Source organism: Schistocerca americana, chromosome 1, assembly GCF_021461395.2.
Source record: "Schistocerca americana isolate TAMUIC-IGC-003095 chromosome 1, iqSchAmer2.1, whole genome shotgun sequence".
Classification (NCBI taxonomy): Eukaryota; Metazoa; Arthropoda; class Insecta; order Orthoptera; family Acrididae; genus Schistocerca; species Schistocerca americana.
Window position 1 is genome coordinate 421,989,187 of NC_060119.1, and position 22,544 is coordinate 422,011,730.

General features: G+C 48.3%; 1 protein-coding gene across 1 annotated transcript in view; it reads right to left on the bottom strand.

The window, feature by feature from the left end:
- LOC124556458 (synaptotagmin-14) overlaps positions 1-22,544 on the bottom strand; it is a 579,934-nt gene that overhangs the window by 64,680 nt on the left and 492,710 nt on the right. Inside the window, exons 6-7 of the mRNA XM_047130444.1 lie at positions 20,630-20,848; positions 1,961-2,069 (exon numbers count right to left, since the gene is read on the bottom strand). Coding sequence (XP_046986400.1) covers positions 1,961-2,069; positions 20,630-20,848 — 328 coding nt within the window. The remainder of the gene's footprint in view (positions 1-1,960; positions 2,070-20,629; positions 20,849-22,544) is intronic.

Genomic DNA, 22,544 nt, shown 5'->3' on the forward strand with positions numbered 1-22,544 from the left:
CACGAGAAACTAGTTTCGGAGCGTTATGTGTGGCCGAATATGAAGAGGGATTGAGCCACATGGACACGAACGTGCATTCCTTGCCAGAAGACGAAGACAGGACGACACAACCAGCCGCCGTTACGGAGCTTCCCTGCCTCGAAGGGCCGTTTTTGCCACCCGCATATAGATTTAGTGGAGCCACTACCAGAATCTAACGGATTTCGTTATATCCTATCGGTCATCGACCGAACGACTCGGTGGGTGGAGGCCGCTCAGGGACATATCAGCAGAGACAGTGATGAGTTCGTTCATCGACCTATGGATAGCGAGATTTGGCTGCCCTGAGTCGTTAACAACCGATCAGGGCAGACAATTCGAATTGACTCTGTTCACGGAACTGTGCCGCCTCTGCAGCTGCTACCGATTGCATACCGCAGCCTACCATCCACAGTCAAACGGACTAGTGGAACGGTGGCACCGCATGTTGAAAACAGCACTGGTCTGCCACGATAACGAATGGTCAGAAGCCCTACCCTTGGTGCTTGCGGGTGTCAGAACGACCTACAAAGAGCACCTGGATGCCTCAGTAGTGGAGATCCTCCACGGCGAAGCGATTACCTGCCCGACGGAATTTGTCACACAGACAACGGACGAAGGCAACGACGATCTCCCAGCCCTTGTACGACGGGTCAGAGGATGGATACGCAGCATCAGAACCCGACTGTCGTCGCACCACACAACACCCACCGTATTTGTGCCCAAAAACCTACAGACTTGCACTCACGTAATGCTGCGCTCTGACAACATCAAGCCAGCGCTGCACCCAGCCTACAGTGGGCCGAACAAAGTACTAAGACGGGGACCCAACACATACGAAATCATGCTAGCCGGAAAACCCACTACTGTGTCCGTCAATAGACTGAAGCCAGCACGGACTTTGACGGAGACACCGGAGAACAATACCGCCCCTTTGACCTCACGCCATGACCCAACTCCATTTTCTGTCACAGTCAGTGTCAAGCACTTCCAGAAGATATCACAGTGTCTCTACACGACACGATGATCGTGGTACCTGCCACAGGTCGGCAACAGCGCGGTGTCGCGATCATTGTACCACTCCACACCGATACCACAGTCGGTCGATACAACTGCATTGTTACCTACGCTATCCAGGGATGGCATCCTAAATGTGTCAGCCCCAGACCACAACACGGAAAACTGGACGCAGGATCAGCCTACACCCCCATCACAGGGTCACGTACATCCAACGGCGGACGATGTAATGATGACACCTCCAGCGCCACCTACACAGCCAGTACCGACGTCACGAGCAGGCAGACTGCTGCGCCGACCAAGACGTCTAGACGAGAAAGAGCTAGACAGCATAGCATCTCCAGAAACGACCTGCACTACACCCTGGAGGGGCGGGGGGGGGGCAGGGGGGAGGAGAGCCCTGTGTGGGGCACAAGCTCTTATGGACTTCCACCCGCAAGAATATCGCTGCAAAAACATTATCTCTGGACCTTGGACAGTGTGTTCTGAGACGCCAAGTGTTTAAGTTGCATCTGTCCAAATAATGTGTATAAATAAATATTGCTTATGTGAATTGGTAACGTTGACAGTCACTACACATCATGAACATCGTGTTCGTCACCCAAATCCTCCAAGTGTAAAGACTGTGCTAAGTCGCTGCAGGCACCTGGAAACAACAAAGAGTGATACATAAAACATGCAACACATCACCAAGAGCATCCTAAACGTTGTTTCATGCGTCTCTTGCGTGGGCTGTTTATTCTATACATTTGTAGAACTGTTTTTTTCTTTTCTTTTCACTGCCTCCCTCTCCCTCATTATTTCCATTTTTCCAGAAACGTGTAGATATTTCGTTGATGCGATTTTCCCTATTAAACGGCATATCAGAGAGAACTATTCGTGTTACACAATCTAACACAGGAAAAAAAGATTGACTGATACATACCCGGGTTGACTCTGTGCAACAAGAAACTCTCCAGAAATTGTGGGTTTTCACCCTGGCGAATCTTGGTCTTGTGTTTTTGCTTCTTGCTCGGCAGCATGACTAGGCGAACCTGTGTGAGATAGAAGCAGTGAAATAATTAAAACGGAATGAGAATGGTTAATGCCTGAGTAATGTTTGTATCATTTTTTTTACTTTGTATAAATTTTTTTATTACTCTGTGTTGCATAAGCAACGAAGCCGAGAAGTGTGTGAGATGACATTTATTTGTCCTGTTTTTACACATTTATTATTAGAAAAGTTACAGGAAAGTACCACTAAGGTCTAATTATAGTTATTACACTAGTAAGAGGCACTTTATGTGTTGGTTAGTATCGAGACACAGTATTATAAAGGGTTAATATCGTAGGGATAATTTGCGTGACTGTATGGCCATATATTTTGCAGACATGTGCTAGACGAATTGAGTAAAGTGGGAATGTGATGCGAATGAATCCGTTGAAGAAATACAAATTTCGAGCAGTTTTCACATGGAGACAAGATTTATGGACAGTATGTGTCATTACCTCCGGATCATTCACTATTACAAACCATTCAGCTTATTTTAAAGCAGGCATAACAGGAACTATAGTAGTTCACTAGTTCAGATATCCGGGAGAATTAGAGTGCCATTACTAATTAAGTCCTCCAAAAAGAAACGAAGATTAAACATACGGCAACAGAAAGGAAGGACAGAAAACTAAAGAAATCGTCAGTAAAAATATTTCAGTGTGTGACATATCCGTAATTTACTGAATGTCATATCTCCAAATTACATGTTTTTTTCGGGATGTTTTCACTTTGGTGTACTAGTAAGCCATTTCGCCGTGCCGATGCAACACAATGCATTACAACACAGACGCGGCAGTGCGAACAGGTGCATTACAAAACCTAAGAAACAGAATAATATAAGCGCCAGACGTTTTTTGGAGGGCGGTAAGTCAGGAACTTTGTTGCAAATGCTTCGGCAATTTACTGTTAAAATTGTAGTGTCGCGGAATAGTAAAGAGATGGAAACGTGGAATATTGTCAAAGTTTCGTTGCCTATGCCGAGAGCCAGAGGCAGTAGGTTAGCCAAGAGGTAGGAGGGATTGCACATGTATGGAATGTGTCGTCACGCAGGGGCAATGGCCTGGTTACACACAACAGGCGAGAGAGAATTGCTTAGCACGCGGGTTTGTGTTAGACGGAGACTTTCGTAGAGTGCAAGACAAAGGTATAGCGTCAGCTGTACCGCATTTCACAACTTCGCGTAAGTCTGCCGCAGCAACACGTAACTCTGTCGCAAGAACACCTAAGGGGCGAGTGCGACAGATGAATCAGCAGTATAAGTGGAACGAATGCGTTGATTACAAACGAGCATGACGTCAGGACGTCGCTCGTGCTTGCTTTACATGCACCAGCTTTGATAGCAACAAGGCACTCGCAGTTAGACTTGCAGTTACATGTGTACTGGGTCGCTGCATAGCGCTCAGCTCGGTGATCGACATGTTAATCTTTATTAAGGAGACGTTGCAGTAAGGGCGGCCCATCCAGCAGCAGACGTGAGGGGACAGTCCCAGCTCTGGTCCTCTCTGCTGCCGCCGTCAATCATCAACCCAGGATTAGCAGACATCGCGGCAGACTCGCTCGCCGCCAATGCTGACCACATCAGTGAGCCGTCGTCGAGATCGCGCGGGGCTTAGGCCCTGTGCATCCACCGTCACAACCAGTTGAGCCGACGACGGTGGGGGACTGCAGCCCGTTCCGCCCGTCCACCGCGGACGAGCCACCAGGAGGAGCAGGGAAGAAGACGGGGTGGGATAGAGTACATTCCGCACTACGAGAACGCTTCTGGTGCCGACAGCGCCGGGGACTCCAACCCGGAGCCTTCACGCCCAGCAGCCTGCTGTCCGCAGCCGAGCCGCCGCCCCGCCGGCCGCCGCCAGCCACGCGCGACCGATGTACGAGGTGCATTCAAGTTCTACGGCCTCCGATTTTTTTTGTAATTAACTACTCACCCGAAATCGATGAAACTGGCGTTACTTCTCGACGTAATCGCCCTGCAGACGTACACATTTTTCACAACGCTGACGCCATGATTCCATGGCAGCGGCGAAGGCTTCTTTAGGAGTCTGTTTTGACCACTGTAAAATCGCTGAGGCAATAGCAGCACGGCTGGTGAATGTGCTGCCACGGAGAGTGTCTTTCATTGTTGGAAAAAGCCAAAAGTCACTAGGAGCCAGGTCAGGTGAGTAGGGAGCATGAGGAATCAATTCAAAGTTGTTGTCACGAAGAAACTGATGCGTATGTCGTGGTGAAACAGCACACGCGCAGCCCTTCCCAGACAATTTTGTTGCAATGCAGGAAGGAATTTGTTCTTCAAAACATTTTCGTAGGATACACCTGTTTCCGTAGTGCCCTTTGGAACGCAATGGGTAAGGATTACGCCCTCGCTGTCCCAGAACATGGACACCATCATTTTTTCAGCACTGGCGGTTACCCGAAATTTCTTTGGTGGCGGTGAATGTGTGTGCTTCCATTGAGCTGACTGGCGATTGAAAAATGGCATCCACGTCTCATCCATTGTCACAACCGACGAAAAGAAAGTCCCATTCATGCTATCGTTGCGCGTCAACATTGCTTGGCAACATGCCACACGGGCAGCCATGTGGTCGTCCGTCAGCATTCGTGGCACCCACCTGGATGACACTTTTCGCATTTTCAGGTCGTCATGCAGGATTGTGTGCACAGAACCCACAGAAATGCCAACTCTGGAGGTGATCTGTTCAACAGTCATTCGGCGATCCCCCAAAACAATTCTCTCTACTTTCTCAATCATGTCGTCAGACCGGCTTGTGCGAGCCCGAGGTTGTTTCAGTTTGTTGTCACACGATGTTCTGCCTTCATTAAACTGTTGCACCCACGAACGCACTTTCGACACATCCATAACTCCATCACCACTTGTCTCCTTCAACTGTCGATGAATTTCAATTGGTTTCACACCAAACAAATTCAGAAAATGGCTCTGAGCACTATGGGACTCAACTTCTGAGGTCATTAGTCCCCTAGAACTTAGAACTAGTTAAACCTAACTAACCTAAGGACATCACACACATCCATGCCCGAGGCAGGATTCGAACCTGCGACCGTAGCAGTCTCGTGGTTCCAGACTGCAGCGCCTAGAACCACACGGCCACTTCGGCCAGCCCAGAAAACGAATGATTGCACACTGTTCAAGTAAGGAAAACGTCGCCATTTTAAGTATTTAAAACAGTTCTCATTCTTGCCGCTGGCAGTAAAATTCCATCTGCCGTACGGTGCTGCCATCTCTGGGACGTACTGACAATGAACGCGGCCTCATTTTAAAACAATGCGCATGTTTCTATCTCTTTCCAGTTCGGAGAAAAAAAATTGGAGGCCTTAGAACTTGAATGCACCTCGTAAGGACATTCCTCCGCTACGTCACAGCACGCGGTGCTGCGCTAGCAAGACTGTGCGGCCCAAATCTAGTGTCATCACTATGAGTCAGCGAGGCCTCGGGGAAGGTCGTTGATATCACCAAGCCACATTGTACTCGGCAGGAATAAAGATGTTATGAGTTAATAACGTTTCTTTGGCGTTTCTGACGCTTCTACAGCCATTTCCTAGCATTCTGACAACTGGAGAAGTCACCGCTCGGCCATCCAGTCCACTGTAGGCGACTGGGACCACTGGGGTGCCTAAAAAATTTTGGCAGCTATCTAATTTCGCTATCTGTGTATGGACTGGCGACCGTTTGTTGGAGGTTGAAACTTCTGCCTAGCCTAAAAAATCCACTTTCGCATTCCACTTGTGCACTCTACAACTGGAGTAGCTGATTCTTCTGTGTAGTGCATCCATGATCTGTCACATGGAGTCGTACAATTCTCCACCTGACGGCGAAGGTCCAGGAATCTGCAGCCAAGACCATCACCGAACTGACGGATCCTCTGGTTGAGACCTTCCAATCGGCTCCATACCTAAGGATCTCGATCAATTAGGGGTATGATACTGCAAATTGTGAGCTCTGCTTGCAGCCCACGAGCCAGGCCAGCAGTTTTTACCTCTCCCACCAGTGTGAACTGAGGATGGCTTCAGAACCCAAGAGACAGGCGTCATGGATGGCGACACGAGCCTCAACTTGAAGATGACAGCACCCTGCATCTTCGCTTGCTGCAGGCTGGGCCTCCTTCATATCTCAAATAAGGCCACCTGGCAGACATATTGCGCAAATTCGGCTTATTTCCACCCTGGGACGCTATTTCCCTAGGAGGCTCATAATGTGGCTAAAATTGAAGCTCCCATGGCTAGCAAAAACCCTTGCCTCTTGCGCCTGGCTGGACTCTGCTGAAATGGCACACACTTGTCCACTCGCACGGTGAACGGGGCGAGGCCAGACGGCCAGTCCCCACATTGGGTCTCAGCCTCCAGCAATGCAGTGTTTTGACCTCCCACTAACAGTACAGTGACTGCGATGCCCATACATCAGGTAAGCTGGTAGGTTCCTTGGCAGAAGAGCCCATGGACGAAATAAGCGACACTTGAATTTGTCCCATGCAACACGCCAGTTTTTCTGCTACCTCTACACATCGAGGCACTAGCCTCGAGATGACTGGCCGCAGTCAAGAGCGTCTCCAGCCGTTTGTGAAATGCGCCCGGCTCCTCCTATGTCTGGTCGCACACGTTTGCTATCCATCGTACCACTAAAATTAGAGTGAAAACAATAGGTAAGAAACGATTAAAAGGAGCCCGCTTGTCATTTAGATAAGGATTCGCACTACCACACTTACTAAAAAGACAAGCGCATAGTGCCAGAAGACACTGCCACTGCCTCTAGTTCACTCCATGCTGGCAGAAACAATCCAAAGATCTACTCCTTTGATGGTTCACGAACGGAGCCTGGCGCCTGAGTGAGCTGTCTACAACGGATGCTGACTTTCAAAACACAACAAATTATACCGGCGATGCATACGCCGTAAATATGTACTACAAAGTTACGAAAACGCAAGACAATGCCTCTTAAATACATAAACTTGCAAGAAATTTAAGAATTAAACTACAGCTGAATTTGGTGTCCATAACACCAACGCGAGTTCTCTGCTATGCTCCTCACATAACTGTGGTACGATTCTGGCCTTGTGACAGGGACAGTCTTCCAGCTGGAAGATGCCATAGTGGCCAGGGAAGACATTAAGCAGGAAGGAACGTATGTGGCTTTTAACAATGTTCAGTAGTCCACATTTGTCATGGTGCTCTTGATTACTAACTCCCATGCAAGCCAAGGAGAATCTCCACCACAGCACAACACTGGCTCCACTGGCCCGCCTCCATGACTCGGTACATATTTTGACCGTCCGTTTCGGTCCATTTCGATGTGCTGAGCCCACTGAAATCCAAACTGGGCCAATATGGCAACACATAGCAGTCATTTGCTGAAGAGCCCTATATGTAACAATGAGCACTGAACGATGTGCTCCGAAAAAACCATTTACGCCTGCACCAGCATTGTACTCCGTCGTCATATCTCTCACACATCCCCGTCTATCCTGCTTTGAAGAGCGGTCATTTTTCTGACGTTCACGTGGACGTCCTTTTCCTGAGTGAACAATGATGGGCTCAACCCAAAGTAGCCTCTGCCCCCCGCCCAGAAGCTCACGCCGGCGTCATTCGTGGTTTACGAGAACAACCGCGAGGACTGGAGTACATATGCAGTCCGCTTGCAGCAACACCTGGCTGCAAACGACACCGAAGATGTGGACCAATGCCACGAATACTTCTTCACATGGTGTGAACCGGAAGTATAATGGTTACTTAAAAAAATCCTATTGCAACAGACCAGTGGCACTTATTTTGTAAGAGCTAATGCATAAGTTTCTCCTTCTTCTTCGTCCTTGCCCTTTTCCCGTTTCTCTACGGGCTCGGCATTGTAGTGAATAATTTTAGCGTTGATACTGAGAGCTGGTGGCCGGATGCACTTCCTGACACAACCACTCCACCTGGGATGGAATCTGTCTGCTGTCTGCGTCTAGTGTGAATCTCATGCTTAAGTGTGAGAACGTTTTCTAAATGTTTGCTTAGCGTGTCTATGTAGCTACTAGCCCAGTATTTACCTAGCTGGATGTGGGAATCCACCTAAAACCCTCATCGAGGTTTGCTGGCTCACCAGCACTCGTTGTTCACCCGCGGATTCGATCCAGGACAAGCTTGTTTTGGATCCGCCTTCCCAAATCCAAAAAAGCGGCGCGTTAACGCTTTTTTTGTAGTTGGCAAGTGCTCTACCATCTATCCATATCCTTAGTGCTTGAAATGAGGGGAAACTTTTTTATTTTTAATTATTATTATCATTTTTTTTTTTGTGCTTGCGATTTGTTAGGGCCATAGTCAGCTATAGGTTGGAGGAGACAAGGTGGGCAGGAGTCGAATCACGAAGCCTGGCCACGATGCTTCCACCTTCCCGCCACCATGCTGCCCTCTCACACTGCTCACAGTAATTTTACTTATTTATTTATTTCATTTTTGTGCACTTACATACACAGGAAAACGAATTAAAATAAGCCCACCCATTCAGAACCATGGAAATCCCGCAAGGTAATACGGGATGGCAGGCGGGCCGAGCCCAAGGTGTAGGCACGTCATATTTCAGTCCGAGTCGGGAGGGCACTTGCCAAGCTGGGAACAGGTCAACTTAGTGGAGGCGTAGTAAAAACGCTGTTAAGATAATTGAAAAAATAAGCGCGATAAAGGGAACTGAGCGCAACTGCTGCGTGTGCAGTCTGCAGGCATTGCCAAAATTCAAGGCGCGTGTGAGGTGCATCTCTATATACACTCCTGGAAATGGAAAAAAGAACACATTCACACCGGTGTGTCAGACCCACCATACTTGCTCCGGACACTGCGAGAGGGCTGTACAAGCAATGATCACACGCACGGCACAGCGGACACACCAGGAACCGCGGTGTTGGCCGTCGAATGGCGCTAGCTGCGCAGCATTTGTGCACCGCCGCCGTCAGTGTCAGCCAGTTTGCCGTGGCATACGGAGCTCCATCGCAGTCTTTAACACTGGTAGCATGCCGCGACAGCGTGGACGTGAACCGTATGTGCAGTTGACGGACTTTGAGCGAGGGCGTATAGTGGGCATGCGGGAGGCCGGGTGGACGTACCGCCGAATTGCTCAACACGTGGGGCGTGAGGTCTCCGCAGTACATCGATGTTGTCGCCAGTGGTCGGCGGAAGGTGCACGTGCCCGTCGACCTGGGACCGGACCGCAGCGACGCACGGATGCACGCCAAGACCGTAGGATCCTACGCAGTGCCGTAGGGGACCGCACCGCCACTTCCCAGCAAATTAGGGACACTGTTGCTCCTGGGGTATCGGCGAGGACCATTCGCAACCGTCTCCATGAAGCTGGGCTACGGTCCCGCACACCGTTAGGCCGTCTTCCGCTCACGCCCCAACATAGTGCAGCCCGCCTCCAGTGGTGTCGCGACAGGCGTGAATGGAGGGACGAATGGAGACGTGTCGTCTTCAGCGATGAGAGCCGCTTCTGCCTTGGTGCCAATGATGGTCGTATGCGTGTTTGGCGCCGTGCAGGTGAGCGCCACAATCAGGACTGCATACGACCGAGGCACACAGGGCCAACACCCAGCATCATGGTGTCGGGAACGATCTCCTACACTGGCCGTACACCACTGGTGATCGTCGAGGGGACACTGAATAGTGCACGGTACATCCAAACCGTCATCGAACCCATCGTTCTACCATTCCTAGACCGGCAAGGGAACTTGCTGTTCCAACAGGACAATGCACGTCCGCATGTATCCCGTGCCACCCAACGTGCTCTAGAAGGTGTAAGTCAACTACCCTGGCCAGCAAGATCTCCGGATCTGTCCCCCATTGAGCATGTTTGGGACTGGATGAAGCGTCGTCTCACGCGGTCTGCACGTCCAGCACGAACGCTGGTCCAACTGAGGCGCCAGGTGGAAATGGCACGGCAAGCCGTTCCACAGGACTACATCCAGCATCTCTACGATCGTCTCCATGGGAGAATAGCAGCCTGCATTGCTGCGAAAGGTGGATATACACTGTACTAGTGCCGACATTGTGCATGCTCTGTTGCCTGTGTCTATGTGCCTGTGGTTCTGTCAGTGTGATCATGTGATGTATCTGACCCCAGGAATGTGTCAATAAAGTTTCCCCTTCCTGGGACAATGAATTCACGGTGTTCTTATTTCAATTTCCAGGAGTGTAGATATGACACACAGCAGGCGGCTACACGGGTAGCAGGGGTTGTGTGGCGTGGACTGGGCGGTTTTTTAAGTTAGATGGCCTCGGGAAAGTACAGAAAGGGCAACAGCCTCGAAGGGTGTGGGGCAAAGTCAGGACATGCGGGGACCAAGCAGCAGTCGGTATTGTAATTGTAAGCTGTCGAAGCTACGTTGGTAAAGTACCAGAACTTCAAGCGCTGATAGAAAGCACCGAAGCTGAAATCGTTACAGGTACGGAAAGCTGGCTGAAGCCAGAGATAAATTCTGCCAAGATTTTTACAAAGGCACAGACGGTGTTTAGAAAGGATAGATTGCATGCAACCGGTGGTGGCGTCTTTGTCGCTGTTAGTAGTAGTTTATCCTGTAGTGACGTAGAAGTGGATAGTTCCTGTGAATTATTATGGGTGGAGGTTACACTCAACAACCGAGCTAGGTTAATAATTGGCTCCTTTTACCGATCTCCCGACTGCATTAGTGGCAGAACAACTGAGAGAAAATCTGGAATACAATTCACATAAATTTCCTCAGCATGTTATAGTTTTAGGTGGAGATTTCAATTTACCAGATGTAGACTGGGACACTTAGATGTTTAGGACGGGCGGTAAGGACAGAGCATTGGGTGACATTATACTGAGTGCACTATCCGAAAATTACCTCGAGCAATTAAACAGAGAACCGACTCGTGGAGATAACATCTTGGACCTACTGATGACAAACAGACCCGAACTTTTCGACTCTGTAAGCGCAGAACAGGGAATCAGTGATCATAAGGCCGTTGCAGCATCCCTGAATATGGAAGTAAATAGGATTATAAAAAAAAGGGAGGAAGGTTTATCTGTTTAGCAAGAGTAATAGGAGGCATATTTCAGATTACCTAACAGATCAAATCGAAAATTTCTGTTCCGACACTGACAATGTTGAGTGTTTATGGAAAAAGTTCAAGGCAATCGCGAAATGCGTTTTAGACGGGTACGTGCCGAGTAAGACTGTGAGGGACGGGAAAACCCCACCGTGGTTCAACAACAAAATTAGGGAACTACTGCGAAAGCAAAGAGAGCTTCACTGCAAGTTTAAACGCAGCCAAAACCTCTCAGACAAACAGAAGTTAAACGAAGTCAAAGTTAGCGTAAGGAGGGCTATGCGTGAAGCGTTCAGTGAATTCGAAAGTAAAATTCTAAGTACCGACTTGACAGAAAATCCTAGGAAGTTCTGGTCTTACGTTAAATCAGTAAGTGGATCGAAACAGCATATCCAGACACTCTGGGATGGTGATGGCATTGAAACAGAAGATGACACGCGTAAAGCTGAAATACTAAACACCTTTTTCCAAAGCTGTTTCACAGAGGAAGACCGCACTGCAGTTCCTTCTCTAAGTCACCGCACGAACGAAAAAATGGCTGACATCGAAATAAGTGTCCAAGGAATAGAAAAGCCATTGAAATCACTCAACAGAGGAAAGTCCACTGGACCTGACGGGATACCAATTCGATTCTACACAGAGTACGCGAAAGAACTTGCCCCCCCTTCTAACAGCCGTGTACCGCAAGTATCTAGAGGAACGGAAGGTTCCAAATGATTGGAAAAGAGCACAGGTCGTTCCAGTTTTCAAGAAGGGTCGTCGAGCAGATGCGCAAAACTATAGGCCTATATCTCTGACATCGATCTGTTGTAGAATTTTAGAACATGTTTTTTGCTCGCTTATCATGTCATTTCTGGAAACCCAGAATCTACTCTGTAGGAATCAACATGGATTCAGGAAACAGCGATCGTGTGAGACCCAACTCGCTTTATTTGTTCATGAGACCCAGAAAATATTAGATACAGGCTCCCAGGTAGATGCCATTTTCCTTGACTTCCGGAAGGCGTTCGATACAGTTCTGTACTGCCGCCTGATAAACAAAGTAAGAGCCTACGGAATATCAGACGAGCTGTGTGGCTAGATTGAAGAGTTTTTAGCAAACAGAACACAGCATGTTGTCCTCAATGGAGAGACGTCTACAGACGTTAAAGTAACCTCTGGCGTGCCACAGGGGAGTGTTATGGGACCATTGCTTTTCACAATATATGTAAATGATCTAGTAGATAGTGTCGGAAGTTCCATGCGGCTTTTCGCGGATGATGCGGTAGTGTACAGAGAAGGTTCAGCATTAGAAAATTGCAGCGAAATGCAGGAAGATCTGCAGCGGATAGGCACGTGGTTCAGGGAGCGGCAGCTGACCCTTAAAATAGACAAATGTAATGTATTGCGAATACATAGAAAGAAGGATCCTTTATTGTATGACTATATGATAGTGGAACAATCATTGGTAGCAGTTACTTCTGTAAAATATCTGGGAGTATGCGTACGGAACGATTTGAAGTGGAATGATCATATAAAATTAATTGTTAGTAAGGCGGGTGCCAGGTTGAGATTCATTGGGAGAGTCCTTAGAAAATGTAGTCCATCAACAAAGGAGGTGGCTTACAAAACACTCGTTCGACCTATACTTGAGTATTGCTCATCAGTGTGGGATCCGTACCAGATTGGTTTGACGGAGGAGATAGAGAAGATCCAAAGAAGAGCGGCGCGTTTCGTCACAGGGTTATTTGGTAAGCGTGATAGCGTTACGGAGATGTTTAGCAAACTCAAGTGGCAGAATCTGCAAGAGAGGCGCTCTGCATCGCCGTGTAGCTTGCTGTCCAGGTTTCGAGAGGGTGCGTTTCTGGATGAGGTATCGAATATATTGCTTCCTCCTACTTATACCTCCCGAGGAGATCACGAATGTAAAATTAGAGAGATTCGAGCCCGCACGGGGGCTTTCCGGCAATCGTTCTTCCCGCAAACCATACGCGACTGGAACAGGGAAGGAAGGTAATGACAGTGGCACGTAAAGTGCCCTCCGCCACACACCGTTGGGTGGCTTGTGGAGTATAAATGTAGAATGTAGATGTAGACAAAGTCCAGCCTTTTATCCAGAAAACTGCCCGAGACTGTAGCAGGAAAACATTCCGCCACTGAGTAAACAAAAGACTCTGGATCAATAACATGCGGCATTTGTCGCCCCAGCAACCTGACATCCGCAACGACTACGCAGTTGAATCGGTGATCATCGTTGACATTACGACACACGGCGCAGAAGGAAGAGTCCGCCAGTCCTATGGCATAATACCGTTTCGATCTGATGTGCGTCGGAAAAAAGTTGTGACGAATGTGCAGCCAAATCACAGTCCACCTCTACAATGGGAACTTGAGTTCTACGACGTTACAGGCGACACCATGCCAGAAAAGGATGTAGAAATCCTTCGCCAGCAGCAGGTTCGTTCGCGGGACTTCGGCGCGAGTATAACTGATTTCCACTATGAAGGTCGCGATGTGTGCTAACGCGGGTCTGATGCTACTGACCAGGACCGGCGGAGAGAGGGATACCGGCACAAGAACGGCAAGTAAATAGTGCGTAATGGAGGCCTCGACACTGCGCTATTGTTTGTGCATCGTGGCCATGTAAAGTGCTGCGCAGGGGGCGAGTGAGTGTGTCACAAGACACTTTGAAGATGGACCCATCGATATGAACCATTCTGGATGCTAGATAGGCATTCAGGTAGGCAACTCGCTGTAGAGGATTGAGGTGGCGTAGTGAGCCGTGACTGAACATCATGCGGGTTGACGAAAGTTGACCGCCGCTGTACGGCGCGTTGACGACGCAAAGGTGATCCCAAGATGGGGGACATGTTGCACACAGGGCAGGGGCGCCTCATCATCTGGGAGTAGCCCGCGACCAATAATCAGCGCCGTGGGTTTGCACACATTCATCACACTTCCAACCGCTCTCCCACAAACCGTGATGTTGTCGAGGACCCGTGCGACCTCCTCCCGGAAATAAACCGGCAGTAGGAGGTCAACTGCGTGTGCACGACATCTGAAGGTGTAACTGCGTCATCAGCAGGCTTATGAGCGGCTGCAGCGCCTGTGCACAAAGGTACATGGACAGGGGGCAGCCTTGTCGGACTGACCGGTGAATCTGTATCGGGCAGGGCACACACCCATTGACCTGCACCAACGAACGTGCTCTGCTAAAGAGCAGCCGAAGAACACTGATGAACCGGGCAGGGAAGCCCATACTTTGTATAGGAAGACATGGTGCACCCCGTCAAACGCTCTGTCAAACTCTACAGCAACAATCGCCGCACGAAGTCTGCACCGCCTTGCCAGCTCAATCACGTCGCGACCGTCTTGCGTTGCTGTCTGGACGTTAACAGTGCCACCTGGCTTAGTTTGCTCGATAGAGAGGACACGAGTTAAGAGGTGTCTACAACTCGCTGCCAACAGCCGCGCAAAGATCTTGTAATCAGTATTTAATTAGGTGATAGAGTGGTAGTGGCCGGTAGCAATTCTAGGCGTCGTTTTATGGAAATTGGAAATTTGTGGTAAGGTCTTATGGGATCAAACTGCTGAGCTCATCGGTCCCTAAGCCTAGACACTACTTAATCTAACTTAAACTAACTTACGCTATGGACAACACACATGCCCATGCCCGAGGGAGGACTCGTACCTCCGACTGGAGGAGCCACACGCACCGTGAGAAGGCGCTTCAGACCGCACAGCTACCTCTCGCGGCTTCAGTTTATGAATGGGAATAATAATGCCCTCAACAAAAGCTGGCGAAATCGCAGCTGCAGACGCGATCAATTCCTTATACATCTCCACCCACCGTGTAGACATGAGACCACAAAACGTACGATAGAATTTCGTAGGGACTCCGTCAATGCCTAGTGACTTGCACAGTGCACCACTGAAGATAGCGATAGTGACATCTTCGGTGGTGAAAGGTTCCATTAACCCCCTCCTCAAGTGTGAGGGTACGTGGACCATCGACAGCGATAGGATCGTAATCCGGGACGTCCCCATCATCGGCACGGTAGACCCGGCGATAATGTTCGACAGAGCTATCGGCTATGTCCGCTTGGCAGGTGACCCGCAACGCACGATGCCTACGAGTTCAGTGACTAAGTTTTTTCTGCGGTGTCTGCGATCGTGCACAATATGATGCATGGAGGGATCCTCCCGTCACACAACATCAGGTCTGCGGGCATGCACCACAGCCCCCTGTAGTTTCTAGCGAGTAATTGCTGGTAGCTAGGCATAGTCATGCTGCGCTCAGTTTGTACTTCCAGGGAACATGGCTGGCCATGAAGGTCGTGAAGGGCCCTGAAGTAGATGTCTGTAGTGTGCCTGTGCCATGTGACCACCTCCCTCCTGCAAGTGATGAATGTGCGCCGAAGTATCGGTTTGGCACGTTTCAGCCACCAGTCCACGATGGATACGTAGGATCGGAGATGCTGTTCGCATTTTGTCCACGTCTCAGTGATACGTTGGTGACAATCAGGATCCTGCAGATGCTGGGTGTTGAGATTCCATGGTGCTCGACTCTTACAAACCTCCTACAGGGAAGGAGCAATGTACACGTGTACGTATACGTGTGTGTGTATGTGTGTGTGTGTGTGTACGCACGTACAGTATATCCAAGATAAGTTGAGTATCATTCCAAAATTGTGATCGGTTCATATCGCCTTTTGTTTACGACTGCCAACAACCTCAGCGATGCAGTAGCAAGGCGACGTCTCATGTTATGTGTGTCAATGAGAAATAAATAACGTACGCCGTGTTTGAATGTGAACGTCTGCATAATGTGCTTTCACGAAATCATATTTTTCCGTCTCGTAATTTATGTCACAGCTACTAAGCAAATGTGCGTATGGAGCACGCATGACTAAAAGTTGGCAGCCTTTCGAGCCGATATTTCCCTTTGTCCACGGCACTCTTGACCTTTCAATCTTTATCTGCCCGCACCCTTGTTAGAACATGGTTGACGTTATACAGTAGAGTGGAGCCCCCACAGGGGGCAAATTTGAACTCCCAATGCAAAACGGAGGTGTATATGTTTGACCCGTAAGTCTGTCTGTCTGTCTGCCCCAACAGAGTTCTCAAACGAAAGTTTCAATTTTAAAGCCCTTTTTTTTATTTGATAGCTGGTTTAATCGGGACTGTTCTTAGCTATATTTCTGAAAGTCTGTTCAGTCGTTTCAATTTCACATGTTTCGTGAAGATGTGGGAAATCGGAATTGTATGAGACCGAGATGGAGCAGGAATATCTTCATCGTCATTAACCGCTAAATCCTTGTTGATTAATACTGAACACACGTTCATAGAGCAGCTACAAAGCAACTGTTCGAACGTTGCGGCTGGCAGCATTTGAAAACATGATGTCATAGTCACGAAGACTGCCAATACGTATGAAGCAGAACTATGGAGCAAAGTGACACTGGTACGACGGCAGGCGGTGGCAGCTGTTGTTTATATTGGAACCTTGTGGTGTTATGTTTTTGATTATAAGATATTATGGTTTAAAAACCTGAATTTCAGAACAGTATTTTCTAAAAAATGATTTCTCATTCTAAGTCTTATCACAAGTCTCTCTCTGTGGCCGGCGGGGAGGCGGGCGGGGGGGAGGGGGGAGGGGGAGTGGTAGAAGGGGCTGCGTTCCGGCATCTAAAAGTTTAGAAATTAAGCACTGGTGGTATCCACATGTTTAACGGCTGAGGACACCGCCAGATCGACTGGTATCGTTCCTTCTTCGGTAGGGGCTTCAGAACAGGAAATTCCGTTCCGTCGATGTGAGATGTAGTGAGGCCGCCGTTGCACAGACGACGCCGTCGTCCACGGTCTCAGACGCTGAAACGGTGATTTCGTCAACAGGTAGTGTATCACGTGGGCAGGGCGAAGAGTCCCGTTCCGATGTCGCTTAGGAGATGATTCTTTACACAATCGTCCTTCCGTGTCCAAAAGACGGGAGCGAGTCACGCCGGTCTGGCAGAAAGGCCGCCGTCGGGACAACCACAGAGTCGATCAAGGAGTCATTTTCGACATCAGCGTCGGCCACAGCCGGAAGTGAGAGCATGGCTGAAGCCACATCGTCAGTCACCTCGTACGCAACAGAAAGAAGTAGGCTACCACTTCTCCAATTGGTAGCTGCGTTATCCGTCGCTGCAGTCATTCAGATCTGAAGTGTCCCTATTTTCCACACCCAGAATAAGTACGTGGCTTCCGTCGTACATGGTTACAACCCGACACCCGCTGATGGTCAGGTAAGACGGAACACGACTGCGAAGATCAATTGTGATCTGACGCACCCCGTTAAGAACGGAGCATGTGCGGAAGTGAGCTCAGCGTTCTGCCTTACGATCATCAACAGGGCCGTACGGCTGGAAAGCCACTATGGATGTCCTCTGCAGGAACCTCGATGGCAGTTCTAAGCCTAATCCCGCATGTTCGACTTTGATCAAGCCGACGTTACCGTCAACGTGACAGAAACGATGTCCCCGTTTGGTCGCGTTCAAAATGCGCTCGTACGCAGCCTCATTGACAATTTATTCGCAAACGGTGTTGCTGAGAATCGAGAGATGAATACCCAGAAGTTCCGATGGTGGGACCTTCGCCTCCTCACGGAGGAAACGTTCCACATCTAAGGCTTTCGGTCGTGCAAATTCCGGCCAAAAGTTGAAACTTAAACTCGATTTCCTGAACTTATTTGCCGTGATATCAGTAAGTCGCAATGTAAACAAACACGAGCTCATATGCTCCGCAGACAGAAATACGGCACTACACTCCGGGCGGCCGCTAAAGCCAGACTGGCGCGTTCGACTATGCGGGTGGGTAACTAATTGCCAAGCTGAGGGGATGTTACAATCAACGGCTTCACGTGGTACTCAGTAGATTGCACTTCTTCAACCAAGCCAAACAACCTGGTCAGTCTTATTTATCATGGGCTGTTGAACTTCAAGGTAACAGCGAGATTGCAAATTCAGTAAAAGTCGTACACAGGTGTTCTCATTTGGGAAGGGCTTGTACAAGGAGCGCCTGAACACTAGGTCAGGTCAGAAGCAATGAAACTAGCCATCGCTAGTTCAGATGGCACCCTAGCAACAGTACAATCCTTTCAACTGGCACAGGAGGCTAAACAGCTGCAGAGTCTCACAACTAATATAGCGTTGCGAGCAAGACGCCCCAAGATCTTCATCCAACTCCACGGACTAGCGGACCATACAGGCACCAAAGGAGAGCTCTTTTTCTGCCCAGATTATTTCCAACGCCACTCTCGTAAGGAATGTCCCAACCGCCAAACGTCTAGCACAAATTTCAGTTGGTGGGGCCACCTGGCATCTGTGTGTTATTTCACTAAGAGGCGAGTCCCGAGAGCTACATCGCTCATGTAAGTCGAAGCTGTTCACACAATGCAAGGGAAGACGCAACAGAGGTGCCTGTGAATACATCTACAGAGATCTGTGAATCGAGTTCAAATCCAGATCGACACAGGTGCAGCAGTTACTCTGCTATCAGCCGAAACCTAAGTCCAATTGGAGACCCTCCGCTTCAATACCTTAGTGAGATTTGGCAGAACCCCATTTTCTCGCAACATACAAACAGCTCACTAGAATTCTGAGTAAGAAGACGTCCGAACCATCTTCGGAATTGACGTTTTTATCACATTCTGGTTTGCCATAGTGGACTCAGCTCATGAGATTATCATGCCACATCGGTAAATTGGTGAAGCCTGTGCCTTATTTCGCGACTATTTGAACAAGAATTGGGATGTGCAAAAGAAGTTTCAGCACACATTGCACTCAGAGCCGATGACCGTCCCTGATTTTTGAAAGCACAACCGATTTCATATGCACTCAGAGATCAAGTTCGACAATAACAGTTAGTAGACCGCGGCGTGCTATATGGCATCCCAAACGGTTATAGTTTACAAACCAGATGAGTCCCATCGAATCTGTAGGGATTTCCAGGTTACGGTAAATGCCCAAGCCTTAAAAACCTTATAACATAGGACGGAAGAGTTATTTCCAAGACTAGCGGGGACCCATCACAATTCCAAGATCAGATTATCAGAAGCATATTTCTAGCTGCCTCTGGCTCAGGAATTACAGGAGTTCATTCTGAACAATTCCAGCGAATTATTTGGCCAGTCGGATCTCCAGATGATTTATGGGGTGTAATCGAGAGGTCAGTTCGTGCACAACACCCTGCACTGGCCTCACTTTCGCTATTATAGACGGCTATGGAGGCAGCATGGCTCAATATTTCTGCAGAGAACTTCGAGCAACTTGTTGAGCACATTCCACATCGAGTTGCTGCACTATGCAAAAGGAGATCCGACAAGATATTAGGAAGTATCCAATGCCTCATGTCACCTCAATGTATTTTTCGTTATTTCTGCTACATACTGGTAGTAAGTCTTTCAACATATATGTGATCTTGAGGAGTAAGTTGTAAGGTTAGTGTTTATGATTAAATCGTTTCATTTGGTTGCATGGCTAAAAATTTATTTGGTTATCAAAATGTACGTTGCAGTTATTTGTATTTGTGTACACTCTTTTACTCTTCGAATTTTGTTGCGGATTCGAAGCGGATAGTGGGGAAGGGTGAACAAAGAAAGTGAAATCTTTCTAAAATGACTAAATATTTTGATGTAATTCAGAACAAGATGATGCGTTGGAAGAAGGCCACAAAACAGTTTAACGTTGCCAAACAACACTTATGAGGTTGTGCAGCATGATATTTCATGCTTCCATGTACATACATCAGAGGATGCCGAAAAAATAGGCAGAGCTAGAATTTGGGGTAAAAACCTGGAAGAGAACCCAGTTTGCTGTTGTCTTGCTACGGAAGCTTTTTTCTTTGCGCTTACTCGTCATGTCTTGGGAAAAACGGCCGTGTAATTAGCAGAGAGAAACAACAGTGAACACCCTTTGAAAGACGGAGTAGTTGGCGAAAAAATGGGTCACTGTTTGTCTTAAAAACCACAAAACCAAACTATCAGGAAGAAAACATGCAGGAGCATTCTACAGCAGTGCTCTTTGGCTCGGCAAAGGAAATAGCGAATCCCTATAATCTTCTGGGAGGTATTACATTATACCTGTTTTGACGCTAGGGTATATTGTCTGTGGTTTATTACCTTTTTCTCATTTTCTTTAAAGCTATAGTAGCAACTACCTCTCAAATTCGCCAAGTTTTAGGTTTTTGAAAATAGTCATTTCATAGCAAGTTTGAATGGTATTTTCTAAGAGTAAAATAATGTTAATAATAACTGTTTATGGTATTTTCTAAGAGTAAAATGTAAATGGTGCGTTGTACTATGAAGTAAATATTGCAACCTCTTAAAATACAATTTTATTATTTTCTATTTTTTAAGATATGTACAAATCTAAAGGGGTCTGGTTTTGGGCACTTGTCTCTATTACTGCAGAAAGAAAAAGTATTTACATTTTTGCAAATTGGAGTTTCCGTCGACCTCGTACTGTATAGGGGCGCAGCTGTGGCGAGACTGACCTGCGAGTGCGTGGGGCCGCCGCGGTCCCTGGCGGGGATGTCGCGCGCCTGCAGCACGCGCACCGTCATCTTGCGCATCGGCGCGTCGTACGCGAACGCCACCTCGAGGTGTCCGCACTTGGACACCAGCTGGCTCTGCTGCTCGGCCAGCGTCAGCTCCGACACGTCGAACACCTGGTCGTGGTCGTGCTCGTTCTCCTGTGGCAGCACCACGATACACTACCATCAGAAGTGCCACCTGTCCTCTGTTCACCGACAATGTTGACCATGCAAGTCGCACAGTCTGTGGTCGTGTGGCTGAGAATGCAACACGTTTATGAAATGAGCATTCGCGAACACTGATAATTTGTGTCTTGTGTCTTAAATCGGGGACCTAGAAACGACAGAGAGGCTTCGTCCCGCCGTAGCCCTCAGTGATTCACAACCTCACAACAGGACACAGCAGTCCACTCACCGCACCATCGCCCCATACTGAACCCAGGGTTACTGTGCATTCGGGCCCCATTGGACAGCCCCCCCCCCCACCCCTCGGGAACTTCTCATACCAGACGAGTGTAACCCCAAATGTTTGCTTCGTAGAGTAGTTATGGTGTACGCGTACCTGGGGACAGAGTTTGTGCAGCAATCGCCAACATAGTGTAACTGAGGCAGAATAAGGGGAACCAACCCGCATCCACCGAGGCACACGGAAAACCACCTTAAAAACCATGCATGTACAACGTAGCCAGCGCACCGGACTTCGACACTAACCCGCTGGGCGGATTCGTGCCAGGTACCGGTATGTCTTCCCGCTCGGCCACTGATAATTTACTCGAACATCTTCACATATTCTATATGTACAGGAAACTCGAAGATCAGAATCCTATTGTCTCTCAAATTCCAGGGTGCTGCCCTGCCTGTACCAAATGTCCCTCTCACAGCCCCCCACCCCCCCTAATTAAACACTCGCCATATCCTATGAAAAGGAAACTCCAACTGCCGGCCGGGGTGGCCGAGCGGTTCTAGGCGCTACAGACTGGAACCGCGAGATCCCTACGGTCGCAGGCTCGAATCCTGCCTCGGGCATAGATGTGTGTGATGTCCTTAGGTTAGTTAAGTTTAAGTAGTTCTAAGTTCTAGGGGTCTGATGACCTCAGAAGTTAAGTCCCATAGTGCTCAGTGCCATTTTTTGAAACTTCAACAGGTTCTCTTCTTGATCAGAAATCTGCCCTTGCATCTACTTAACCTAACAGCTATAGCCCAAGTCCCGATATCCTTTTTTAGATCAAAGCCTCAATGCTCCTTCCAACGTCCTGATTATTACAAATTCACGCCTAGTTTCCTTCTGTCGTACAGACAACTTCTCTTCATCCATCACACTCCACAGCCCAACATCACCATCCTCGTCCTTAAACATAGCAGTCCCTTCAACCTCACTGCTCCTCACCGTTCCATAATCCTTTTCTACGATCACTGCATTTATCGCGAGCTGATCTCGAAGGACCTGTTAGAAGCATCAACGACTATATCTACCATCGTCATCTGAAGTCATGTAACTGTATTTTAATCTAATTATTTTAATCATTTGAACTATCAAAAACTACATGGTTGTTTCAACGTAGTTTGAATGAAGAGCAGAAGTAAGTCTGCTACCAGCCCACCATCCACGTTGGGAAAATGAAGTGACCAATGACGAAAGAAAAGGCCATTTTGGAAAACCGTCAATAGCTCTGTTTCTTGAAACAATTAATGATTTGTTGATGAAAACATAGTCTATTAAGTTCATGGGAATGGGTTTGGAATTAGTTTAGGTTATCCAACTTCTTGAGAACTGCTGTGGAGTAGTGTCCGCCGGCACTAAGCAGCGAAAGACAGGGGACACTGACGACCGTTCTGTCCCAGAGTTACACGTATCAGCACTTTCAGCACTCACAGT